At 39.3% G+C, this 22,286-nt stretch overlaps 1 protein-coding gene across 1 annotated transcript in view; it reads right to left on the reverse strand.

The window, feature by feature from the left end:
- The window catches only part of Abca13 (ATP binding cassette subfamily A member 13), a 422,085-nt gene that overhangs the window by 365,898 nt on the left and 33,901 nt on the right, over window positions 1-22,286 (reverse strand). The window contains exons 4-10 of the mRNA XM_078039756.1: window positions 19,268-19,419; window positions 16,955-16,983; window positions 12,866-13,029; window positions 10,900-11,030; window positions 6,248-6,381; window positions 4,435-4,599; window positions 2,461-2,660 (exon numbers count right to left, since the gene is read on the reverse strand). Of these exons, the coding sequence (XP_077895882.1) occupies window positions 2,461-2,660; window positions 4,435-4,599; window positions 6,248-6,381; window positions 10,900-11,030; window positions 12,866-13,029; window positions 16,955-16,983; window positions 19,268-19,419 (975 nt within the window). The remainder of the gene's footprint in view (window positions 1-2,460; window positions 2,661-4,434; window positions 4,600-6,247; window positions 6,382-10,899; window positions 11,031-12,865; window positions 13,030-16,954; window positions 16,984-19,267; window positions 19,420-22,286) is intronic.

Here is a 22,286-nt window from a genome sequence, read left to right on the forward strand (position 1 = left end):
ACAAACCCCAGAATAGGGATGCCTGGGGAAAGGGAGTGAAAGAGAAAGCCATACATTGACAGCATTGATCCTTTCCCAGAACATCCTTTCCCAGTGACAAGACCAGCCCTGGGGAGGAAATTATCCATCCAAGCCTAGAACTGACAGTCTCTAGGAAGAACCAATGCACTAAACCTTCCCCAAATGAGTCCTTTCTCAGTGACAGTACAATGAGACCCCAGAGGTGAATATTGACCACTGTCCCTAGACCTTTCATCTGACCCACTGACTGCTAACCCAGACCCTCCATTAGACACACTCTGGCAATAATTAAATCACCTCTCAGGATGACCTAGGTAAGCCCAGTCCCTTTCTTTCTTTGGGGCTCGTTTTCCACCAGGAAAGTGGGTCCCATGGTGTCATTTTGTCCCTGTATCCCCTGTTCCCGTGTGAAACTTCATTCTTGAATAAAAGATCTGAGCTGATTTGTGAAGTTTGCTTTCATCCTGGTCTATTTTGTGCTAACAAGTGCACATAGCAGGTGGATGGCAAAGCCTGTGCTAGGGTCCTCATCTTTCTGACCCTGAGTGTGTATAGAAATTATGTGTGTGGGCCAGGCGAGCTCAGTTGTCCTCAACTGGTACTTGGGGTAATCTTAAGCTTCCTTAATTTTCGTATAAGTGAAGAGCCAAGTACAGGTTCCAGGGGCTTCATTCCCTAAGTCAGAGAGCAGGCAGCAACCCAGGCTAATGTGCCAGGGGCAGTTGAGGTTTATAGGGTAATTAAGGTGACTAAATATGCTGGGTCTATGAATGAGTAGTGTTAACATACTTGTTAAGCTTCCCAAACCACCCAGCAGAGAAGTTTTCAATAAGCCAATGCAAAGTCTTACATCGCAATATTCTGCATCTGAAGTTAATTGATGACAGCATGTTGTGTAACTGTCCTTTGTTCAGCTCATTGTTTCAAGGTGTACCTGCTCTTACTGATATTCACCTTTCTGTTGCTCTCTCTCTCTCTCTCTCTCTCTCTCTCTCTCTCTCTCTCTATTTTAGTTGTAGTTAGACTCAATACCTTTATTTTTTTTATTTATTTTTATGTGGTGCTGAGGATTGAACCCAGGGCCTTGCACATGCTAGGCAAGCGCTCTACCACAGAGCCACTTTCTGTTGCTTTTATAGCCTTGATAGAAATTTCATTGCTGCCTGCAGCTTCAATACCTCTGCCCCTGGGAAAATCTTAGTAAAAGATAGGAAACAAGACCTTCATAGCAAGATCCTATTTTCTAACTCCTTCGGGAAAATGTGAGAGACTAGGAAATGTTGGGAGTTGCTATTCATGGTATAATTCAAAAAACCAATATATCCCCATACAATTCTGACATCATAATTCCATGTTCATGGAATTAAAGAGCCAGAGCTCATGTGGCCCATGATGTGAAATAAACCTTTTTGAGATTATATTGAGAAATCTAATTGTTTTCTTCCAACAAAGATTTTAACTGTAGGCATATAATAAAATTCATTTTACTTCAGATTATGACACTTACTGAGAAAAGAGACCCAATCTTACAGAACTGACCATTTTGATGAATTAATTTGATTTCCCTAAAAATTAAAAACAACAATGCCAGTTCCACTTTTCCCACTTCTAAAATATTTCTAGACTTAATGTAAACATTTCAAATATTTGCAACTTTATAATATAAAAACAGGCAGTTTCTTGTGTAACAGTACTTCTGACATGTATTTTAGAGGTATTCTTCATTTTAAAATACCAAGACATAAAACTTAAAATCCAGGAATCTGGTATCTTCTCAAATGTCATTCCCCCTTTAGATTGCCTTCCACATCTGAACTGGTGTTCAGAATTTTTCAAAATGTTCTGTCCTAATTGTGGTCCAATATGAAAGTCTGGGATTTCCCTTTTGTTAACTTATCACCATCTATTCTAGCTAGCAACGTATGCTGGGTTTCCAAACTTGACTACCCCAATAACTTAAGAAAACAATGAAGAAAGCATGCAAACATACAGAAGTAGCTTCTCAAAATCCAGGAGACCTCTCTGACCTTAGGGGTCTATGGTAAAAGAGAGAGAGCCTCTGGAATTCTTTATTCTTATATAGGGGACACACAAGGGGAGGTTCCATGGAACATTCTATCCCTAAAAGGGCAAAGGGGCAGAATTATAAAGGATCAGGTGAGTGTAACTCATCCCCACTGGGTGACACCTACTCCTGGAGCCACAACTCATTATTCTAGTAGAGGTAAAGCCCAAGTTATGATGGGGCACAATAATTGCTTGGTATCTCTTGCTCAGGACTTAAGGGCATGTATTTCCAGAGAAGCTCCTGACATTAACTAGGAATTCATAGTCTAGCTGCAGTTTCAAAAAAATTGTTTCTGACAGTAACCTCAGGCATTCTTGAAAATTCAGCATTGTCTATCCTTGTTAGTAACAAAAGAGAGAAATGTGCTTTACATCTGTGAAGAGTGAAGACTGTCTTCGGGCCCCTTGGATGCCAAGCTGTCACTCAGGATGAGCAGTCCAGTATGCAAGGCTTCCACCACTTTCCATGGCTCATCCCCTTCTTCGAGCTGGTTCCTGAGGGCCCCCAGACTATGGCCAGCACCTGTGAGTATCTTCTGAAGCAGGCCACCCTGTTGCCACTGGTGAAACACCTACAAACTCAGAAACAAAAATATGATTATTAATAATAGCATTACAAATAACATATTTAGTAAAAAAAATATTAACAGACCAATTTAAATGACAGATCACATTTTATTTTGTTGAAAAATTAAAGTGTCTATTAATAACTGCATTTTGACCTCATATTCACTCATAAATTAAAGTTGACAAATTGTAATAATTGATACTGCTAGCACCTTAGTTCTTTCTCTCCCCCACAAAAGAGAAACAAAAGAGAGAAAGAAGAAAAGGGCAATAGCATACATTGTTTTAAATTAAATATTATTTGAATATGAAACTAAGCTGTTTAGGATAATTTAAATGTGCTTTAGGTATTTTAAAATATATGTCATCATTGATACATAGTCATTAAATACCACTTTATGACATGGGGCTGGTAGTTATGATACTAAAGAAAGGACCAAAGCCAGCCTCAGCAACTTAGGAAGGTCTTAAGCAATTCAGTGAAACCTTGTTTCTATATAAAAAATATAAAAAGAGCTGAGGATGTGGGTCAGTGATTATGTAGCCCTGGGTTCAATCCCCAGTACCCCTCCAAAAAAAATCATCAGTATTATAGTTTATCATCCATCAAAATAAAGCAAAATAGATCTTCCATACTCAAATGAGCATGGGACCTGCATGATGCAAAGGTATGTGAGCCAATCGATCCTGAATTAACCATGTATTCAAGTAACTCAGATAATGCACAAAGCAAAAGTGCACATTGATGTTGGTCATCTCAATGCCATCCCTTGATAACTTTAGTGCTTGATAAAGTTACTGCCAGCAAGTGAATCACTCTTATATTTTTGAAGGATGCTGTAAGAATATTTGAATATTCAACCTATATCAGCTAAACGTATTAGGGGAGATGAAAGTTTTAAAGGGCTGTGTTCTTGAAGGAAAAAAATCACAAGATGGGAAAGTAACATCTAAGATTGGGAGGTGATGGGTGTGCTAAAGAATCCCTCCTTTAGCCTCCAAAAATGCACAAAGCTATGAGCTGGCCAGGGCCTCTTCAGGCTTCCAAGGCCATCAGACAGGTATAATGACTGGAAGTGTGCTACTTCATATTAGCATTTCTGAAAACAGATCAAAGCCTCCGTTCTCTTTGTTTGGCTTTAAATCCAACTTTTCTTTTCTTCTCTTTTTTTTTTTTTTTGGTACCAGGGATTGAACATGGGGGCACTTGACCACTGATTCACATCCCCAGTCCTATGACTATTTTGTATTTTATTTAGAGACAAGGTCTCACTGAGTTGCTTAGCACTTCACCATTGCTGAGGCTGGCTTTGAACTTAGGATCCTCCTGCCTCAGCCTTCCAAGCCACTGGGATTACAGATGTGTGCCACTGAGCCTGACCCCAGTCACCATTTTTATACAATACTTCTGAGCAAAACCAGACAGAAGGCACAAAGCAAATGGAATGTGTGTGCACAAATATCCAAGGACCTGATCAAAGCAGCCTGTGGTCGGAAATCTCACATCCCAACAGCAGAATGGATGTAGGAACCTCTTAGTTGTCAGGTGTGTGTTTAAAACACAGATGAACTTTTGGCAACTTGTGTTGAAGGCCTTTTGACCTGAGGCTGGTGGACACCCATGGAAGAAGGTATACACAGTGGCCAGGATGTGGGAGTCCTCAGGCCTTTCCCCAGAATCATGAAATCAAAAGGTGAAGAACATGGTGTTGAAAGGAATGAGTTTGGATACTGCAAACCAGTAGCTCCAAGTCACAGTGTCCAGATGCAGGACTGTACCTGCCCATACAGTCGAAGCCAGCTGACCGAGTGGATGAGATAGTTCTTGGCGTCTGACCACTCGGGAGGACAGTCTCCACCATGGCCATCTCTCTCCGCTTCGTCCTTGGATATGCTGGACAAGACCGAACACACCATCCTCTCTAAGGAGCTGTCTGTGGGAATCTGGCAACAATATGAAAGAAATGCTTAAAAGTAAAACCTTTGTTTTTTCCTAGAACATTTCTTTTCTAAAAATAATACCGCAATCTTTTCAAAGTGAAGCTCTTACATTTGCCTGATTAAAGAAGTAACCAGGTGACAAAGTGTTGCTTGTAGTGTCTGTGTGATTTATCCTGAGGGTACACTTTTGTAGTTAAGGAAGAAAACTGATCCTATTTTTCAGAACTGGCCATAAGCAACAGAAACAGCTGTTTATTCCAGCAGAAGACATGAGGATGACACAAACATGGTTCATCTTCACTCTCCCACCAAAGCAAACAGAGGCCAGCCTAGTTTAATTGATACTTTGCACTAACAAAGTTGCTTTTCTGAGAAAAATTTTCTTTTCTAATTATCAAAACCTGCTTAATTTGGAAGATTCAAATTGAGGTCCTGGTTTAGAAACTGTTTAACATTTTTACATCAAATATTTATTTTATACACAAACTTCTCTAAAACTGCTCTCTAAATACTTAAGTCTGTCATAGAATGAGTTACACTCCCCTATAGTGGTGCTGTGTTTCAGGAATTTTATTGATTATTGCTATTATCTAAACATTTGTGCCCCCCCCCAAATTCATATACTGAAATCCTAACTAACTCTCAGGGTGATGAAATGAGGAGGTGGGACCTTCAGGAAGTGCTTGCATCACAAGGGTGCAGCCTTTGCAATGGGATTAGTGCCCATACAAAAGACCAACAAGGGAGCTCCTGCATTCTTTGCACCATGTGAAGACACAGTGAGAAGTTGCTGTCTAGGAGCTAGAAAGTGAACCTTCCCTGACATCAGGGGCTCTGGAGACTTGACCTTGGACTTCCCACCTCCAGAACTATGAGAAATAAATTCCTTTTGTATAAGCCACTAAGGCTAGGGGAATTTGTTTTAACCATACAAACAGAATAACACAATCAGAAAGCATTAAAGTCCTATTTTTCCGTCTTATACTTCTCCTTTAAAACCCATATTTTAAAAAGAAAATGTTCACTCATGATTATCAAAGCCACAAGATGTCTCATGTTTTCTGCTTTTTCTTCCCTTTGATCGAAAATAAGGCAAGTGTGGTGGCACATATCTGCAATCGCAGCTATGTGGGAGGCTAGGCAGAAGGATGGCAAGATTGAGGCCACTCGTGACAAGTTAGTGAGACTCTTTCTCAAATGGGCTGGGGATATAACTCAGTGGTAGAGCACTTGTCTAGCATGTGAAAGGCCCTGGGTTCAATCCCTAGTACCACCAAAAAAAAAAAAAAGAGAGAGAAAGAAAACAAGTACTGTGGCACCACATACCATGTTAGAAAAATAAGACCCATCCCTGCCCAGATGCTCTGGGTCTCTGAGAGCAGATGAGATGAGCGATTTCTAGATGACATCTGAACAATTTCTAGATGAAAATGCTGTGTAAATTGTTGCTACATCGTATTAATTAGGGAATAACAACAAGGGGGAAGAAAAGCTTGCACATGTTCAGTACAGACTCCATTTGTTTTTCTAACATTTTCAATATGATGGTTGAATGCAGGGTGCAGACCCATGGATACAGAGGGCTGTCCGTATTCTAGACACACTCCCAAGGAGAGACCCAGCAGTGTGACAAGCAGTCAAGTGCGCATACCTCCTTTAGCTCAGCTGAATAATTCAGGATTTGTTCCATTTGAAGATCATCAAAACCAAACTTGGATTTGAGATCAGACTGGACTTTCTGTGGATCCCACACCATATTCTGCAGGGACAGTTGATAAACTGACTCTACAAAACAATCAACAAGTTATACTGTCAGTAATTTTAATATTTTGATGTGTCTAAAGTAATTCAGAAAATAATGTCATTTTATGAAGACAGAATACCATTTGGGGGTCAAACAGGAACAATGCACAAAAGCTAAAAGAGTCGTTCTCCTTATACAAAGGAGATAGGTTCCAAGATTCCCAGTGGATACCTAAAACCATACATAATAATGAATCCTGCATATACTCTTTTTTTCATACTCATACATAATAAAGTTTAATTTATGAATCATACACAGTAAGAGATCATAAATAATAATAATAAAGTAGAACAATAACAACATGCTGTAATAAAATTGCCAGCATCACCACTCTTGTGCTTTGAGGCCATTATTAACTATGATGAGGGCTACTTGAACTCAAGCACTGTGATACCATAACAGTCATTCCGCTAACTAAGACCGCTAAACTAAACAACTGATAGTCAGGCAATATATACAGTGTGGATACAGTGGACAAAGTAACAATTCACATCCAGAAAAAAAATCTCATGGTATGAGATTTCATCTCATTACTGAGAATGTTATATAATTTAAAACTTGCAAATTATTTATTTCTAGAACTTTCTATTTAACATTTTTTGGACTGAAGTTGATCATGGATAACTGAAAGTACAGAAAATGAAATCATAGATATGGGAAGACTATTGTACTTGATGCTATAGTGAGTGCGGTGAGATTTCACACACTCTGACATAAATGGTTACAAAATTTCTGAAGTAATTTGAAAACATATTTCAAAAGCTTGATAAAAATTCAATCTTTCAACCCAACAATTTCACTTCTAAAATTCTATCTCAAGAAATCTAATCAGATAACTGAACAAAAATTAATGTTCAACAGCATTATTGTGTTGGTTTTCTGGATAAATTAAATATTAAAAATCAGTTAAGCATCTAGATCAGGGAAAAGAATAATTTACAGTACAGTTCTAATATAAAACACAATGGAAATCTTAAAACTATATTTCTAAAAGTTATTTAAATTCATGGGATTAAGTTCCTTTAACTAAGGTAACCAAGGTATAAAACACAAAAGCTACCCAACCCAGCAACACCTAAAATCTAAGTCCAAAACTCCCAAGGTTTGATGAGATCTCAAAGGAACTTATCCCAGCAATTACAAACACAAAATTGTTTGGTGAAGGACAGAGATGCATAATAAAGGAAAATAATGACCGCAGAGCAGAAGTCTGGTATCTTTTTCAGGTAAAGTTTCAAGGAGGAGATTTGAAGGATGAGTTAGAGTCCATCAATGAGACCAGGGAGCATTTCTAGACAAAGAGAGCAGTGCGTAATGTGCAGTTCCTTGCCAAGAGTGCTCAACATTAGGCACTTCTGGGGTACAGTGGACAGCAACAGAAGGTGGTCCTGAAAGAGAGCTCAGGCCAGATTTTAAAAATGTCCAAAAGAATGAGATCTGAGTTATAGAAAGATACTCCAGGGGCAAGTGTATCTTTCAGGTGAACCTTGCACATGACCTACACACATCCTCCTGCGTTCTTTCAGATGAACCTTCAACTGAAAACCTAGTAACTAGGTCATTTCGGATCATGATCCCACATCCTTCCACTGAGCACTCCATGTGACAGCCATGGTAAAACCATGTTCGCATGTATGATCAGACATGCTCATGACATTTAAAAAGGGGGTAGTGGAGTTAAAGTTAAAGGGGACTTCAGGGAGGTTTTGAAAACAGGGTGTATCCCAGGAATCCAAGACCCCTGGCTTTCCATCTGATTGTCTTCCCATGGCATCATCCGGGTGGAAAAAAAGATTGGTTTCTGAGATTAAAACTAGCAACCATTGCATGTTGAAGAGATGCCAAGCCCTAGGCTAAGCATTTCCCATGCCAGGTCTGAGTTGCCAACCAACAGCACGAACACGGATACTTCCTCCAAGAGGGAAGAAAACAGACAGTCACTTCAGTCACACCTTTAAATTAAGCCAGAATTCACACCCAAGCTGGTTCCCGAGCTAAAATTGTAATTATTATCTCTACTGCTCTCAGAGTTTATTAGAATTGTTCTTGGGGTTCCAAAAAGGAGAGAAAAGAATTGTAGCATCAGACTCTGATTAGCTATAAAAACAAACTTCCTAACAAAGTGAAAGACAATCTTGATACCAAACTGTGTGGCTAAACAGCAGGGTGCTCAAAACACGCGAATTAAAAAATTTCAATGAATGACATGTTCGTGAATTAAAAGTTTCAGCGAATGACGTGTTTGGACCAGGAGCCCAAAGCTACTGCCATGACCCATCCTTATTCCTTCACACATCATAATCTGTTCATCAGACAGAAAGGATTTTGGGGGGGAGACAAGAAAAATGAAAACAATTTTTTAGTGACTTCTAGAAGTATGCCTTTGCAATAGTAATTTCTTAGCTTTGACTCACTGGCAAATGGATAGAAAATTGCTTATTTTAATTACATTCTTAGCAGTGATTACATTTCCAATTGTAGGGTAAATTGATTGTTATAATTTGAAGGATGTACAAAAACCTGAGCCTCCAAATGAGTTTGTTAAAATTGAGGTCACTGAGATTTCAACGAGGTGTTTTACACATTTCCCACCCTGGCTCTGGGTGCTGTTCTGAACATAAGAAATAGTACTTCCTGCTGCAACTAAATTAAACTTGAAATCCAGTTAATTGATAATATCATAGTTTCCCTTCTACAGAGCACTGAAAGAAACCCTTCCACTCTATGGGGGACTCGCTGTGCTGGGTCACAAGAGCAGGTGAAATCTGAAGTGATGGAAGGGGTCGTGTTCCATTATTCCATGCAGCAGGAGAAATCTGGCTGGTTCTGTAAACATGTCTGTGTAATCATCACATCATGCAGCTCAGGAGACAGGGCTTTTGAAAGAAAGAGGCCAGTAGAAAACTTGATCCTGGGCACCTGATCCCCACACCCTGCAACATGGCTTGCCTGCCTTTAATCAACCCTCACACCTGCCCAAGGAGTATCTTTCTATAACTCAGACCTCATTCTTTTGGCCATTTTTTAAAGCTGGTCTGGGCTCTCTTTCAGGACCACTTTCTGTTGCTGTCCACTATAACCCCAGAAGCACCTCGCCAGGAGCACTCTTGGCAGGGCCCTGCATATCACGCTCTGCTTGGTCTCTTTGACTAGAAATGCTCCCTGGTCTCATTAATGGACTCTAACTCATCCTTCAAATCTCCTCCTTGAAGCTTTACTGAAAAAGTTACCAGACTTCTACTCTGTAGTCATTATTTTTCCTTTATTGATGTATTGTTTGTCCTTCACCAAACATGACTTCCCCAGAGCAAGAACTATTTTCTTTTATAGCTTTTTATTCCCACTCTTTGAGGTAGTGTTTGGTCCATAGAAAGTCTTTGGTAAGTGTCTACTGAATAAGAGAATTAATAAATAAGTGAGGGCTGGGGATATGGCTCAAGCGGTAGTGCACTCGCCTGGCATTCGCATGGCACAGGTTCGATCCTCAGCACCACATACAAACAAAAGATGTTGCGTCCGCCGATAACTAAAAAATAGATATTAAAAAATTCTCTCTCTCTCTCTCTCTCTCTCTCTCTCTCTCTCTCTCTCTCTCTCTCTCTCAAAATAAATAAATAAATAAGTGAATGGATAGATGAATGACAGATAGATGAACAGACAGTGGATGGATGGACAGATGTGTTGGTGGACTGGTGAGTAAATGGTAGGTGAGTGCACTGATGCATGGGTGAGCAGATAGACAGATGGGTGAGTGATTGGATCGATGTGTGGGAAGAGGGAGAGACCAATAAACAAATGGATGAATGGATGACATCCAACTTCACTGTTCTCTCATTGCATGTATTTTCCCTAGAAAAATTTGCAAAGAGAATAGCAGTTAACAATTTGAAAAATAATATCCTAGGTCAAGAGAAAAGCTAGTCATGTATAATTTAGTGGTGACACCTGCTGGCATGTGCAAAGCCCTTGGTTTCATCCACAGAACTGAAAAAGGTGGGGAAAGAAGGGAGGGAGGGAGGAAGGAGCTAGACAATTCCATTCCCTTCCCTGTGGAAGCTCTCCTTATTTAATTAGTGGACTCTTTAAGTCCACATCAACTGGTTTTTCTTACTAGGGTTACTGTTTTCCAAATGTTAATTCCCAATAGGAGTTTAGAAAGAGGAACAGTTGAAATCCCAGAACCAGTGATTGGTATAATCTTCCAAGATATTAGGTCAAAGAATTTTAAATTGAATTATTTTTAATTATAAATATTTTCATTATAAATGACTACAGAATTTCAGCAGAAGTTAAAAGTCAAATCAGTTGAGTTCCAAGTTTTCATTCTACTTCTATCTTTTATTAAAGCAAACGATTCTTTTCTTCATTTAATTGAAACATTTAATTAAATTAAAACTTAAAATTAAAACATTTCTCCAAACAGCATTTTAACTCTATGTTGATTGTCAATCAGTAATGAGACATTTTAAAAGACAGCAATAGCCCTAAAGTGCCCATACCAGTGAATGATACTCCATTTTGCTGCAGAAATGTCAGCGTCGAGATGGTCACATTCAGTACAAGTTCAGAAACCTGGGAGAAAGTCTGGTTGAGTGGTAGCCAGTCTAAATCTTCCAGAGATGTTAAGGAACTAGAACCAGAACAAAGCCACAGCAGTCTGAGCCATTGGTGAGTCAAACAAGCAGAATCCATCCCAGATTTATTTACATTCCACCAACTGGGCCCTCACCCTGTTGCAACATGTGTCTGGACTATTTATATGTCAGCATTCCTCACAGCTTTAACGTGATCCTAATTCCTCAGGCTAAAGACTTAGCCTGAGAGGTAAATCCATCTCCTGAATACTTAAGAATTTTGGCCTTTGATAGACCTTGGGTTTCGGGTGGCTCTCCCATGGGTGCTGTCTTACATTTAGCCTTGGGTCTTCCTGCCCGACTAGGACAGCTGTCCAAGCCACACAGGGCACTCATCTCAGAGGAGCAAATGAACCTTCATCTAGGCTGCTTCAGGTTCAGATCATCAGTCTAACACTTAGAAAGCAGCCGAATTGGAAGGACACATACCCCAACCCTCCACTCTGCTTTAGCCCATGGATCTGAGTGTGACCAGTCCATCAGTGGTTTTCAAACTATTTTGCAGAATGAGGAACTTTGGGGAGAGAGGGAGTTCATGTGTATATATGGGGTTCAATTGTTTTGAGATATCAATATTTTATTTTATAAATAATGAAATCTGTAGGTCAGAAAATCCACTCAGCTGAAGTAGGAATGCATTTACATTTCAACAACTGAAGACCAACGCAACCATTCATTGTGGTTCCAAACAGGTAAACTTCCTGTAGTTTCTCATTAAGGAGACTCTCTCATGGCCTCCTTGTGTGTTGAAGAGAATCCCAAGGCTATAAAATACATCACAGAAAACCGGTACTGTTCTATGAATGCAGTATGAATGCAGACATTCTTGATTTTGTGCCACTGAAGTATAGAAATTAAATTTATGCTGAAGCTGATATGGTTCAACAACTGTCATTAATATCTTCTCATTTCAACCTTTTTCCTCTCTCAAAACAACCTGGTGGTTTTCATCATCCACTGATAATATATTCAAGGCTAGCGAGAATAAAAAGGTAGGGATACCAACTATGTTAAAATATTTAAGCTAACAAACTGTCAAAATAAATGTGTTTCCTTTTCCTACAATGACAAATATGTCTTCATAAAAACCTAAAAAGTCATGTTCAAATTTACAATTTTCTGATTCTGAGAGTTGTGCTCCAGAATGTGGGGTTTGGGGAACACCTATCTGGGGCCTCAGCTCATCCTGTACCTTAAGGGACCTCAGTGCAGGACTGTGGATATTACAGCCTGCAGAGCCCAGACCAGCCACACCCCACCCCACCCCCAGCCCCCGACACTCCTGCCAAGGTCTTCAGGATATAATTGACAACTATAGTATAATTTATCAGTCAAAATTATTATGTTTATGTTGCTTGTTTAATGGTAAAAATGTGGAAAACAACCTAAAGTCTAATGCTAACATTATTATCTGTGGTATAGAATACCTCAGCAAAGAGAATATTATGCAGTCATTAAAAATATTTATTTTAGGACTACAGGACTCCATGGAAATGCTCTTAAAGTAATATGAAGCTTTCTAAATTGGGGAGCATGTGAACAACATCACTGCAGTAGTGCAAGCTATGTTTACAGACAGAAGGGGACAGAGGTAGACGTGTAGGAGCTCCAGGTGTTTCAGAGCACCATTACCATGAACATTTTTCTTTTTCAAACAGTTTCTCAATTATTGTATATTTATTTACCCATTAAAAATGAGGGAGATACTCTCTACTATTGTGCATATCTAAAAAGAACAATTAAAATTTTAAAATAAAATTACTTAAAGTTAAAAATAATGAGGAGGAAAAAACCAACACTTAGACTTTTATTTTTTTATTTTTTTACTTACTTCAAAACGGCCTGGAGAAAGTGGACCATGACAGGGAGGATGTCTTCCACATGAACACGGTTTTCACGTAGTCTTGGCAATGAAAGTAAAAAATCCCAGAGATGAGGCTGCTGGTGGAGGCTTTCCAATTTTGAAATCATCTCCTCTGTTTTATTGAGGTCCATCTGATAGGAAGAAATACCGGAAATTTTCCTTTTTAGTTTTATTTATCAGCTGAACAAGAGAGAAAGTGCAAGAAATGTAGATAGGACATCTGTAGGAAGAGACTCCTACAGGCTTAATATGTCACCCTGTTGAGCAAAAGTTTGTTTTTTGTTTGTTCCTTTTAGATATATATACATGACAATAGAGTATATTTTGACATATTATACATACATGGAACGTAACTTCCCATTCTTGTGGTTATACATGATGAGAAATTACACTGTTGTAAATTCATATATGAACACAGAAAAGTTATGCATGATTCATTCCACTTTTTCCCTATTCCCGAATCCCCTCTCCTTTCCCTCCAAACCCATTGTCTAATCTAATAAACTTCTATTCCCTCCCTACCAAATTGTTCATTAACATCTGCATATCAGAGAGAACATTTGGCCTTTGGTTTTGGGGTTCGGCTTATTTCGCTTAGCATGATAGTCTCCAGTTCCATCCATTTACCAGCAAATGCCATAATTTCATTTCTTCTCCGTGACTGAGTAATATTCCATTGTGTATATGTATCACATTTTCTTCATCCGTTTACCTGTTGAAGGACACTTAGGTTGGTTTCATAGTTTGGCTATTGTAAATTGAGCTGCTATAAACATTAATGTGGCTGTGTCACTATAATATGCTGATTTTAAGTCCTTTGGGTATATACCAAGGAGTGGAATAACTGGGTCAAATGGTTGTTCCATTCCAAGTTTTCTGAAGAATCTCCATACTGCTTTCCAGAGTGGTTGTACCTATTTGCAGTCCCATCAGCAATGTATGACTGTACTTTTCCCCTACACCCTCCCAACATTTATTGTTACTTATCCTCTTGATAATTATCATTCTGATTTGAGTGAGATGAACTCTCAGTGTAGTTTTCATTTGCATTTCTCTAATTGCTAATGATGTGGAACATTTTTTCATATATTTGTTGACCTGTCTGTCGTACTTTCTCTTCTGTGAAGTGTCTATTCACTCCTTTTGCCCATTTATCAATAGGGTTATTGTCTTTTGGTGTTAAGTTTTTTGAGTTCTTTATATATCCTGGAGATTAAGGCTCTATCTGAGGTGCAGCTGGCAAAGATTTTCTCCCATTCTGTAGGTCCTCTCTTCGTGTTCTTGATTGTTTCCTTTGCTATGAAGAAGCCTTTAGTTTGATACCATCCCATTTAGTCCTTCTTGATTTTACTTCTTGTGCTTTAGGTGTCTTGTTGAGGAACTCAGTTCCTAAGCCGACATGATGCAGAGTAGAGCCTACTTTTTCTTCCATAGGCTCAGGGTCTCTGGTCTAATGCCTGTGTCCTGGATGCACTTTGAGATGAGTTTGGGGCAGGTGAGAGACGGGTTTAATCACATTTTGCTGCATATGGATTTCCAGTCCTCCCAGCACCATTGTTGAAGAGGCTATCTTTTCTCCCACGTATGTTCATGGCGCCTTTGTCTGGTGTGGGATGACTGTGTTCATGTGGGTCTGTCTTGGACGGATATTAGTCATTCTGGTTGGGTGTTTTGTTAAGTATGGACACACAAGTTTGAAATCCAGTCAAAAATATAAAATCAGAAAAATCTACAATTTAAAATAACTGCAAACTCTCAAAAGAGAAAAAAAAGGAGAAAATGAATCAGGGAAGGATGAAAAAGAGAAAGTAAAGGAAGAAGAGAAGGATGGATGGACGGAAGGAGGAAGAAGAAAAACAGCAAAGAAGGGAAGAGGGAGGTGGGAGTTCGTAACTCACTTGAATCAAATGTATGAAACATGATATGTCAACAGCTTTGTAATGTTTTGAACAACCAGTAATAATAATTTAAAAAAAGAGGGAGGTGGACAAGGTGGCAAGTGGGGGGAGCAGAAGGGCTCTGTCCCAGGTGACCTGAGTTGGGGACGTCTGGAGGTGGGTCTCTCTGGGGTCTCTGCTCCCCTGCCCCAACCTTGCTTCAGAGATACAGAAAGCCAACACTCAACATGTGCTTGTGATGGGACACTGAGACCAGCAGTTGGAACCTCCTGAACTGTCTACTTTAGCTGAGGACAAATGAGGCCCTCAGTGGGTCATGAAAGGACACCCTCAGTTTCCACCCAGGCCTCGCTGCCCCCTGCCGCGCTGCCTGGCCTCCTCCCCAACCCTCCAAAACAACTCCAGTCATGTTTTCTTTCTGGTCACTTCACCGGAGCGTTTCTTGTCAGCGTCACCAACAGTCTCCATGCTGCTACTTCCAGGGGTCACTTCTCCATCCGTTTCCTACTCTGATCAACAGCAGAGTTGAGGCCGATCATTTCCACCTCCCTGAAAAGGGTTTTCCTGGCTTCCAGGACATCCACCTCATCCTCCCCTGCTGGCCTGAAACCCCATCTCGGATGCAAGTCCTCTTCTTCTCCCTCTGTACCTTCTGCCTGCTCAGAATTTAAAAGTCACCTTTGCACCAAAATCTTCCAGATTTATGTATCCAACCAGACTCTTCACCTCTGCTCCAAACTGGTATCACATCACCCACAGCCTCCTTGACAGTGTCACTTGCGTGTCTCATTAACTTGCCCAAATTAAGTCTCCTGATTTCCCCATCTCCTTCTTCTCCCCACGTCACCACCAGGAAAAACGGTTCCAATCTTTCCCCATTTTAATCAATGGCCACTCCATATTTCCAATAAGAGTCACTCTTGACTCTTCTGTAATAACTTATATTCATCAGAGGAGTCTACTGGTTCAACCTTCAAATTGTATCAAGAATCCCACCACATGCCACCCCCTCTCAGTAACCACATGACTGTGCTAAGCCTCTATCACCTACTGTAGCCATGAATTCATCGATTTCCTAACTGGCCTCCTGATTACACTCTGGTCACCTTCGTTCTATGCTCAATTGAATGGCCAAAAAGATTCTCTGGAAACATAATTTATGTATCATCATTCCTCAGGCTCAGAGTATTTGAATGACCATTTCACTCCAAATGAAACTATATATCACAATCAGAAACTAAATATCATAACCAGAATTCTGCAACAGAAAAGTTACCTAGAATTGTCTCCCTTTAATAAACAGAACTGCTTTCCTGTGGCCACTCTTCCTCAGCTCGTTGTAGACAGGGCCTGAGAGTCTGCACATCACAATTGTGCTACAACTATGATGCCGTTCTCTGCTTTTCACACCTGACATGACAGGCACCATATTAATTATTAAGTGACTCTGCTAAGGAGGCTATCAACATTTACTTGCCCTACTTAGGGATAATTAAAATTATCCGTCATTAGAAATGAGACTTTATTTTTATTTCTTTTGCATTATACGACAAATTATCAGAACAACTACTGAGACAAAGGACATCAAGTAACTTTTTCAAAAGTCATTGTGTCAATTTTTTTTTTCCATCACAAGGCATACATGATTCTTATCAATGGGTATAATATCACAAGCACTGAATATCAAAATTTCCTTTAAATGCTAATTTAATCATTGAAATGGTGCTTTATTCTATTTTTAAGTTCTTCGGTTACATGTAAGTCACCCCCATTGAAAACTTATGTTGTAAGTGAAGGCCCTGGTGCTTAGAGTCAAAGGTTGCATGGCAGGCACACAAACCATGGCCTAAGTTTGACTTTGGATGGGCTCTGATCCATCTTACTAAGCAATCTGTGGACCTCCATCACCTGCTGGCCTCAACTCAGCAACTGCTTCTCACTGACCTTAATTTAGAAAATTAAATTAAAATTAAATCTCATCTTTCAATCCATTCTTGGAGTGACTTTGGCTTTCTCAAAATCCAGCACCTACACAATTGTAACTGAAAATCAAATCCTTTTAAAAAAATAGTGTCTAATATACAAATTAAATTTAAAAACCATTGCCAACCATACATCTTGAGACACTCAATTTTAAACTTTTTGTTAAGATACTTACTGTTAAAAAACTGGATCCATAAGAAGGACCTACAATAGAGCAAATTTTAGAGATTTCAGTTCAGTCATTAACCCAAAAACCATTTGCCACGTTACCACTCCAGTTTTCAAGTCAAAGGAAGTATCAGAGCCCTGGCTCCCAAATGGTGACACCCAGATAGAAGAATAAAACTGAAGAAAGTCATCACTGATGATCTCCAAATCCCATAGATATTAAGTAATTTCTTGGGGGAAAATTTTTTTAACTGGTAAACCAAATTTTGAAAAAATTTCAAAAGATTTCCAATTCCAGTGGGCATTGCGAACATTCAAGACAGGACAAGGACCATGAAGGGAAAACAGAGAAAAACAAAGAAAGGAAAAAGATAAAAGGAGAACAAAACGTGAAATTATGATTTTTCAGATAAGTTTTTAATTACATGAACCACGGGAAATGGCTCAAATGCTAGCTAGTTGAAAACAGACTTCACCTCAAAAATAAAAAATCAGTTCTTTCTTCAAAAAAACTTCATTTAGGAAACAAATTCTAGGGGCTAGGATTATAGCTCAGGGGTACAGGGCTTGCCTTCCATGTGTGAGGCACTGGGTTCAATCCTCCGTACCACATAAAAAATAAATGAAATAAAAGTATTGTGTCCTTATACAACTAAAAATATTTTTAAAGAAACAAATTCTATAAAAACAGAATGATCTTATAATGGAGCCTATTACAAGAAACTCCTTCATTCAGTGTCAGAAGTCTTTTGTGGAGCACTTTGGGTTCATCATGAAATCAGCTTTGGGAGGCCATGGCCCACCTTGCCCTATTCCACCCAGGACAAAGGTGACATTTTCTTTCTTTTTTTTTTTTTCCTTTTTTCTTAATATTTTATTTTTACTAATATTTTACTTAATATTTTACTTAATATTTTATTTTTACTAGTGCTGAGGATCAAACCCAGTGCCTCATGCATGCTAGGCAAGTGCTCATCCTCTGAGCCACAACCCCAGGCCCCAAAGGTGACATTTTCTTAGAAATAATAATGAATGCTACATTCTCTGAAGAGCTCATTCTTCATTTTTCTGCAAAACTCTTGACTCCATTTATTTGTATGCACTCCATGAAGAAGAACATATATATGTGCCTATGTGAGCATATATATTATATGTGTAATGAGGACAGAGATGTAGCCCTGGGCTTAATCTCTAGCAACACAGAAAGAAAAATAAACAAAGAATAATTTTGAGTTGGGTACCTAAGGTTGCCAGATTTACCAAATAAAAACACATACAGTATTCAATTTGAAGTTCAGACTTTTTAAAATGAATGGTTGTTTAATGATATGTATATATAGCATTTGGGACACAAAAATATTTTAAAAATTATCTATTAGTCAAAATTAAATTTTGATTCTCTGTCCTATATGGTGTCTGGCAGACATGGGGTTCGTAGGATTAAAGTGGGGGTCGTGGGGCGGACAGAGTTGATCACTGCGTAACCCCCTTCGATAAAGCTTGCAGCCCCTGATGACTAGGGCGTGTGAAGACAGGCCTTGGGCTGCCCTCTTAGAGGTGCACACTTCATTTGTGAGAGCTCTCTAAGATCTATGCCCATTCTAATTCCATCAGAGGTTTATAAATAAGAGTCGATGTGATTCTGCAATCTGTATATGAGGTAAAAATGGGAGTTCATAACCCACTTGAATCAAATGTATGAAATATGATATGTCAAGAGCTGTGTAAAGTTTTGAACAACTAATAAAAACATGAAAAAATAAAAAAATAATAATAATAAATAAATAAATAAATAAGAGCCGAAGTCTCTTATCATGTGGATATTTTTCACAATGAAAAGATATTATTCTCATTTACAAAATAATCTACCCTAATAATTCAAAAGATTGACAAAGCTAATCACCCAAGGCCAGAACTAAACCTGATCCTGGCGACAACGGGGAGGAAAGCAATCAGAGGGATCTGTTTGCATGTTGGGAGAGGGTGCAGATAGATCTTAAAGATAGGATGAGGAAGCGAAAAAAAGGAAGACAACAGAAGAAACGTGAGAAGGGAGTGGAGAGGGGGTACCTGTGGAGCCTAGGCTGATGGGAGACTGCCCCTGGGGAGGTAAGGTAGCTTCAGCTCTGTGCAATGTGCCTCCCTCCCGCAAGGAAGGATCTTCCCGTCCCTCCACAACTAGCCGCGGGGCCGACGCTGGCCACCAGAGGGCGCACCTTTCCCCAAGACCCACAGGCAGAGCCCGCTCAGTAAGGATTTCACCCCTCTCTTCCTAAGCAGTGCCCAGGTAGGCAGTATCCCTTTCAAGAGGTTTACTTGCCTGGTGTCTTTGATCTTTCTTTCCAAAGTTTCTGTAAGTTTTTTGCTTTGTCCACCGTTTCACAAATGTCCTCGGCCAGGTCCTGCATTTCTTTTAAAAAGGCCAAGCCATTCACCTTCCTGTGGTCAGCTACAGTTTGAAACCTGGAAAAACTTTTAAATAAAGAGAATATGTGGGGCTGGGGTTGTGGCTCTGCGGAAGAGTGCCTCTCTAGCGCCGGCAAGGCCCTGGGTTCAATCCTCAGCACCACATAAAAATAAATTAATTAATTAAAGATATTGTGTTCAACTACAACTAAAAAAATAAGCATTTTTTTTTTAAAGAGAGAGAGAGATGGGTAGAAGGAAACTTCCTCAACTTGACAAAGAACAGCTATTAAAAAAAGGAAGAAGAAGAAGAAGAAAGAAAGAAAGAAAAACTTCCAGCTGTCATCACACTTGCTAGTAAGAACCTGAAGGCTTTCCCACAAAGATCAGGAGCAAGGCACTGTTCTCTCACCACTCCTTTCAACACTGTACTAAAGTCCTGGCTAAAGCAATGAGCCAAGAAAAGGAAATAAAAGGTAAACCAATTGAGGAAGAAGAAATAACACTGTCATTGTTCTCAGATGACATAATTGTCAATGTAGAAAATCCAAAAGAACTGAAAAATTAAAAATAAATTGGAACTAAAAAGACACTATAGCAAGGTTGTAAAATGCAATGATAAAACACTAATTGTATTCCTATGTGCAAGGAATGAACAAGTGGAATTGGAAATTCGAAGAGCCCTCTGGCTGCAGGATAAACATTTCAGGAGTACAAGGGTGGAAAATTACCAATTAAAAAAGGTGGTTTTGGAGAAAGAGAGGAGCAGACAGTTTCAAGAACCATTTGGGATGTGGACTGAAGACCTGTCATGAATTGTTTGAATTGTATTAGACTTGCCTTTTGTTTTCTCAATATCTGATGCTTTGACATCTTGAGGACTTCTGTCCCTGAGGGACACCCTTAATTCCTAGAGATTATACACAACACAGACAGTCACTTCCATGTCTGTGCACCTCCCCCCACCTGACTATAACAAGGGGACATTACAGAGAGACATTCAAGGAAGATTTGCAGGATACTGGTAGGAGTAGCCAGTGAGTGGTGGCTTCTCCTCATGGTTGGGGGAAGTACACACTCTGGTTTGCAATCACACTTAGGAAGAGGAGCCAAAGAGCCCTTTTTATGTGAATCTGGGATTCAGAGGGCAAGGGCTTCAGTGCATTGAATATTTAACACTTTTATCTGATTTTCTATTAAAGGTGTTTACTGTCTTCTTCATTTTTGTGCATGATTTATGTTTTAAATAGTAACTTTTAATCATTTTGTAAGAAGTATTTCCCCCAGTGTACTTGTTTTTATTTTAATTTCGTGTAGAGCCATGTTACTCCTGAAAAATAGGAGATGTACAATGTTTTAAAATTTATTTTTAGCAGGGCACGGTGGCACACATCGGTAATCCCAGCAGCTTGAGAGGCTGAGACAGGAGGAGCTCAAATTCAAAGCCAGCCTCAGCAATGGTGAAGTGCTAAGCAACTCAGTAAGACCCTGTCTCTAAATAAAATACAAAATAAAGCTGGGATGTGGCTCAGTAGCCAAGTGCCCTGAGTTCAATCCCCAGTACCAAAAAAAAAAAAAAAAAAAAAAAAAATTCCAAAAAAATAAAGATGAGCAAATGCCTAGGTCCAGCCCGAGCAGGGGTGAGGGAGCGAGGAGTGAGGGTCCAGGGCGTCTTGAAGGAGGAGTGGCATCAGCAAAAGAAGAAGAAATTATATGAAGTGCAATTCTAAGAGAATAGTTAAATATATAACAGCAAATGTTTTTGAAAAGATTTTCTTTCCCCTTTAAAAATAGGGCTCCTGGAAATGTCTTCCTGCTGTGATATTCAGAGTGAGTGACCACCTGGAAACCTGTGAAAATCACTGACTCTGGGGTCTCCTCTCTGCAGTTGCCACTCACTGGGGCCAGCTGCTCTCCCATGAGTATATAACCCAAACCTCCCTGCAAGTCCATCATAGACCATTCTAACATCATGGGAAAATGCAGACTTTAATTCTGACTAGAAAATGAGAACATTGCTACATTTTACTTAACTTTGCAAATGTCATGCATAGAAATAAAAGTGATGTACTAGTAAACAAGGGAAAAGATTCTTATGACCTTGGAAATCAGGACTGTGCACCTGTTTGCAACCAATCTCGAGGAATTTCGTTTTAATCAGTAAAACTACTGATTTGAAATCAAGTAGCAAATCACATCACAAGTTGCTGAAAACTCATTAAAGTTACAAGTATCCAATTAAATTAGAATATCCAAAAAAAGGAAAAAAAACCACATAAAATTGAGGAGAATAGTTCCTGATCATAGAACCTTCTAGATATTTTCAATTTCATGTCCTTACAAATGAGAGAAGATTCAAAGTGGATTAACAGTCATCAACAGGTCAATCTACCATGAAAAAATAACATTGCTTATATCACAAAGAATTAGAGTAAAATCCCTTCCACAAACATTGTCATTTAATCCTCATGACCTATCATAAAGTCTGAGCAAGTTCAACAAATATGTATTGAAGAATAAAATAAACTCAGTGCCTTTTGGGTCACATCCCTTTGAGAGAAGAAGACCTAAATGTGTTTGATAAAAGCAACCAGACAGTGAGCAGCAAACCAAGTCCAGGCCACAGAGATCACATCCTGCCCCAGGAGGCTGCTGTGCCCCATAGAAATCTCACCTTTCAAAGTGTGACCTCCACTTGAGTGGGTCAGAATTACAAAATCACAAGAAGAAATGACTTGCTACTTCTCTGTAGAGGCCTTGTATTAAAGGCTAAGAGTGACCTCTGAAAGCCATAACTGTTGATTCATGCTCCCATTTCTCACCCAAACATGGGGCCTTTCCTGGGAAACCACCCAATTATCAGATTATAGAGATGGATGTAATTCAAGATGAGTTTCCCCTATAATAACGAGCAGACTTTATGTTCTTTTTCC

The sequence above is a fragment of the Ictidomys tridecemlineatus genome, chromosome 2, assembly GCF_052094955.1.
Source record: "Ictidomys tridecemlineatus isolate mIctTri1 chromosome 2, mIctTri1.hap1, whole genome shotgun sequence".
Lineage (NCBI taxonomy): Eukaryota > Metazoa > Chordata > Mammalia > Rodentia > Sciuridae > Ictidomys > Ictidomys tridecemlineatus.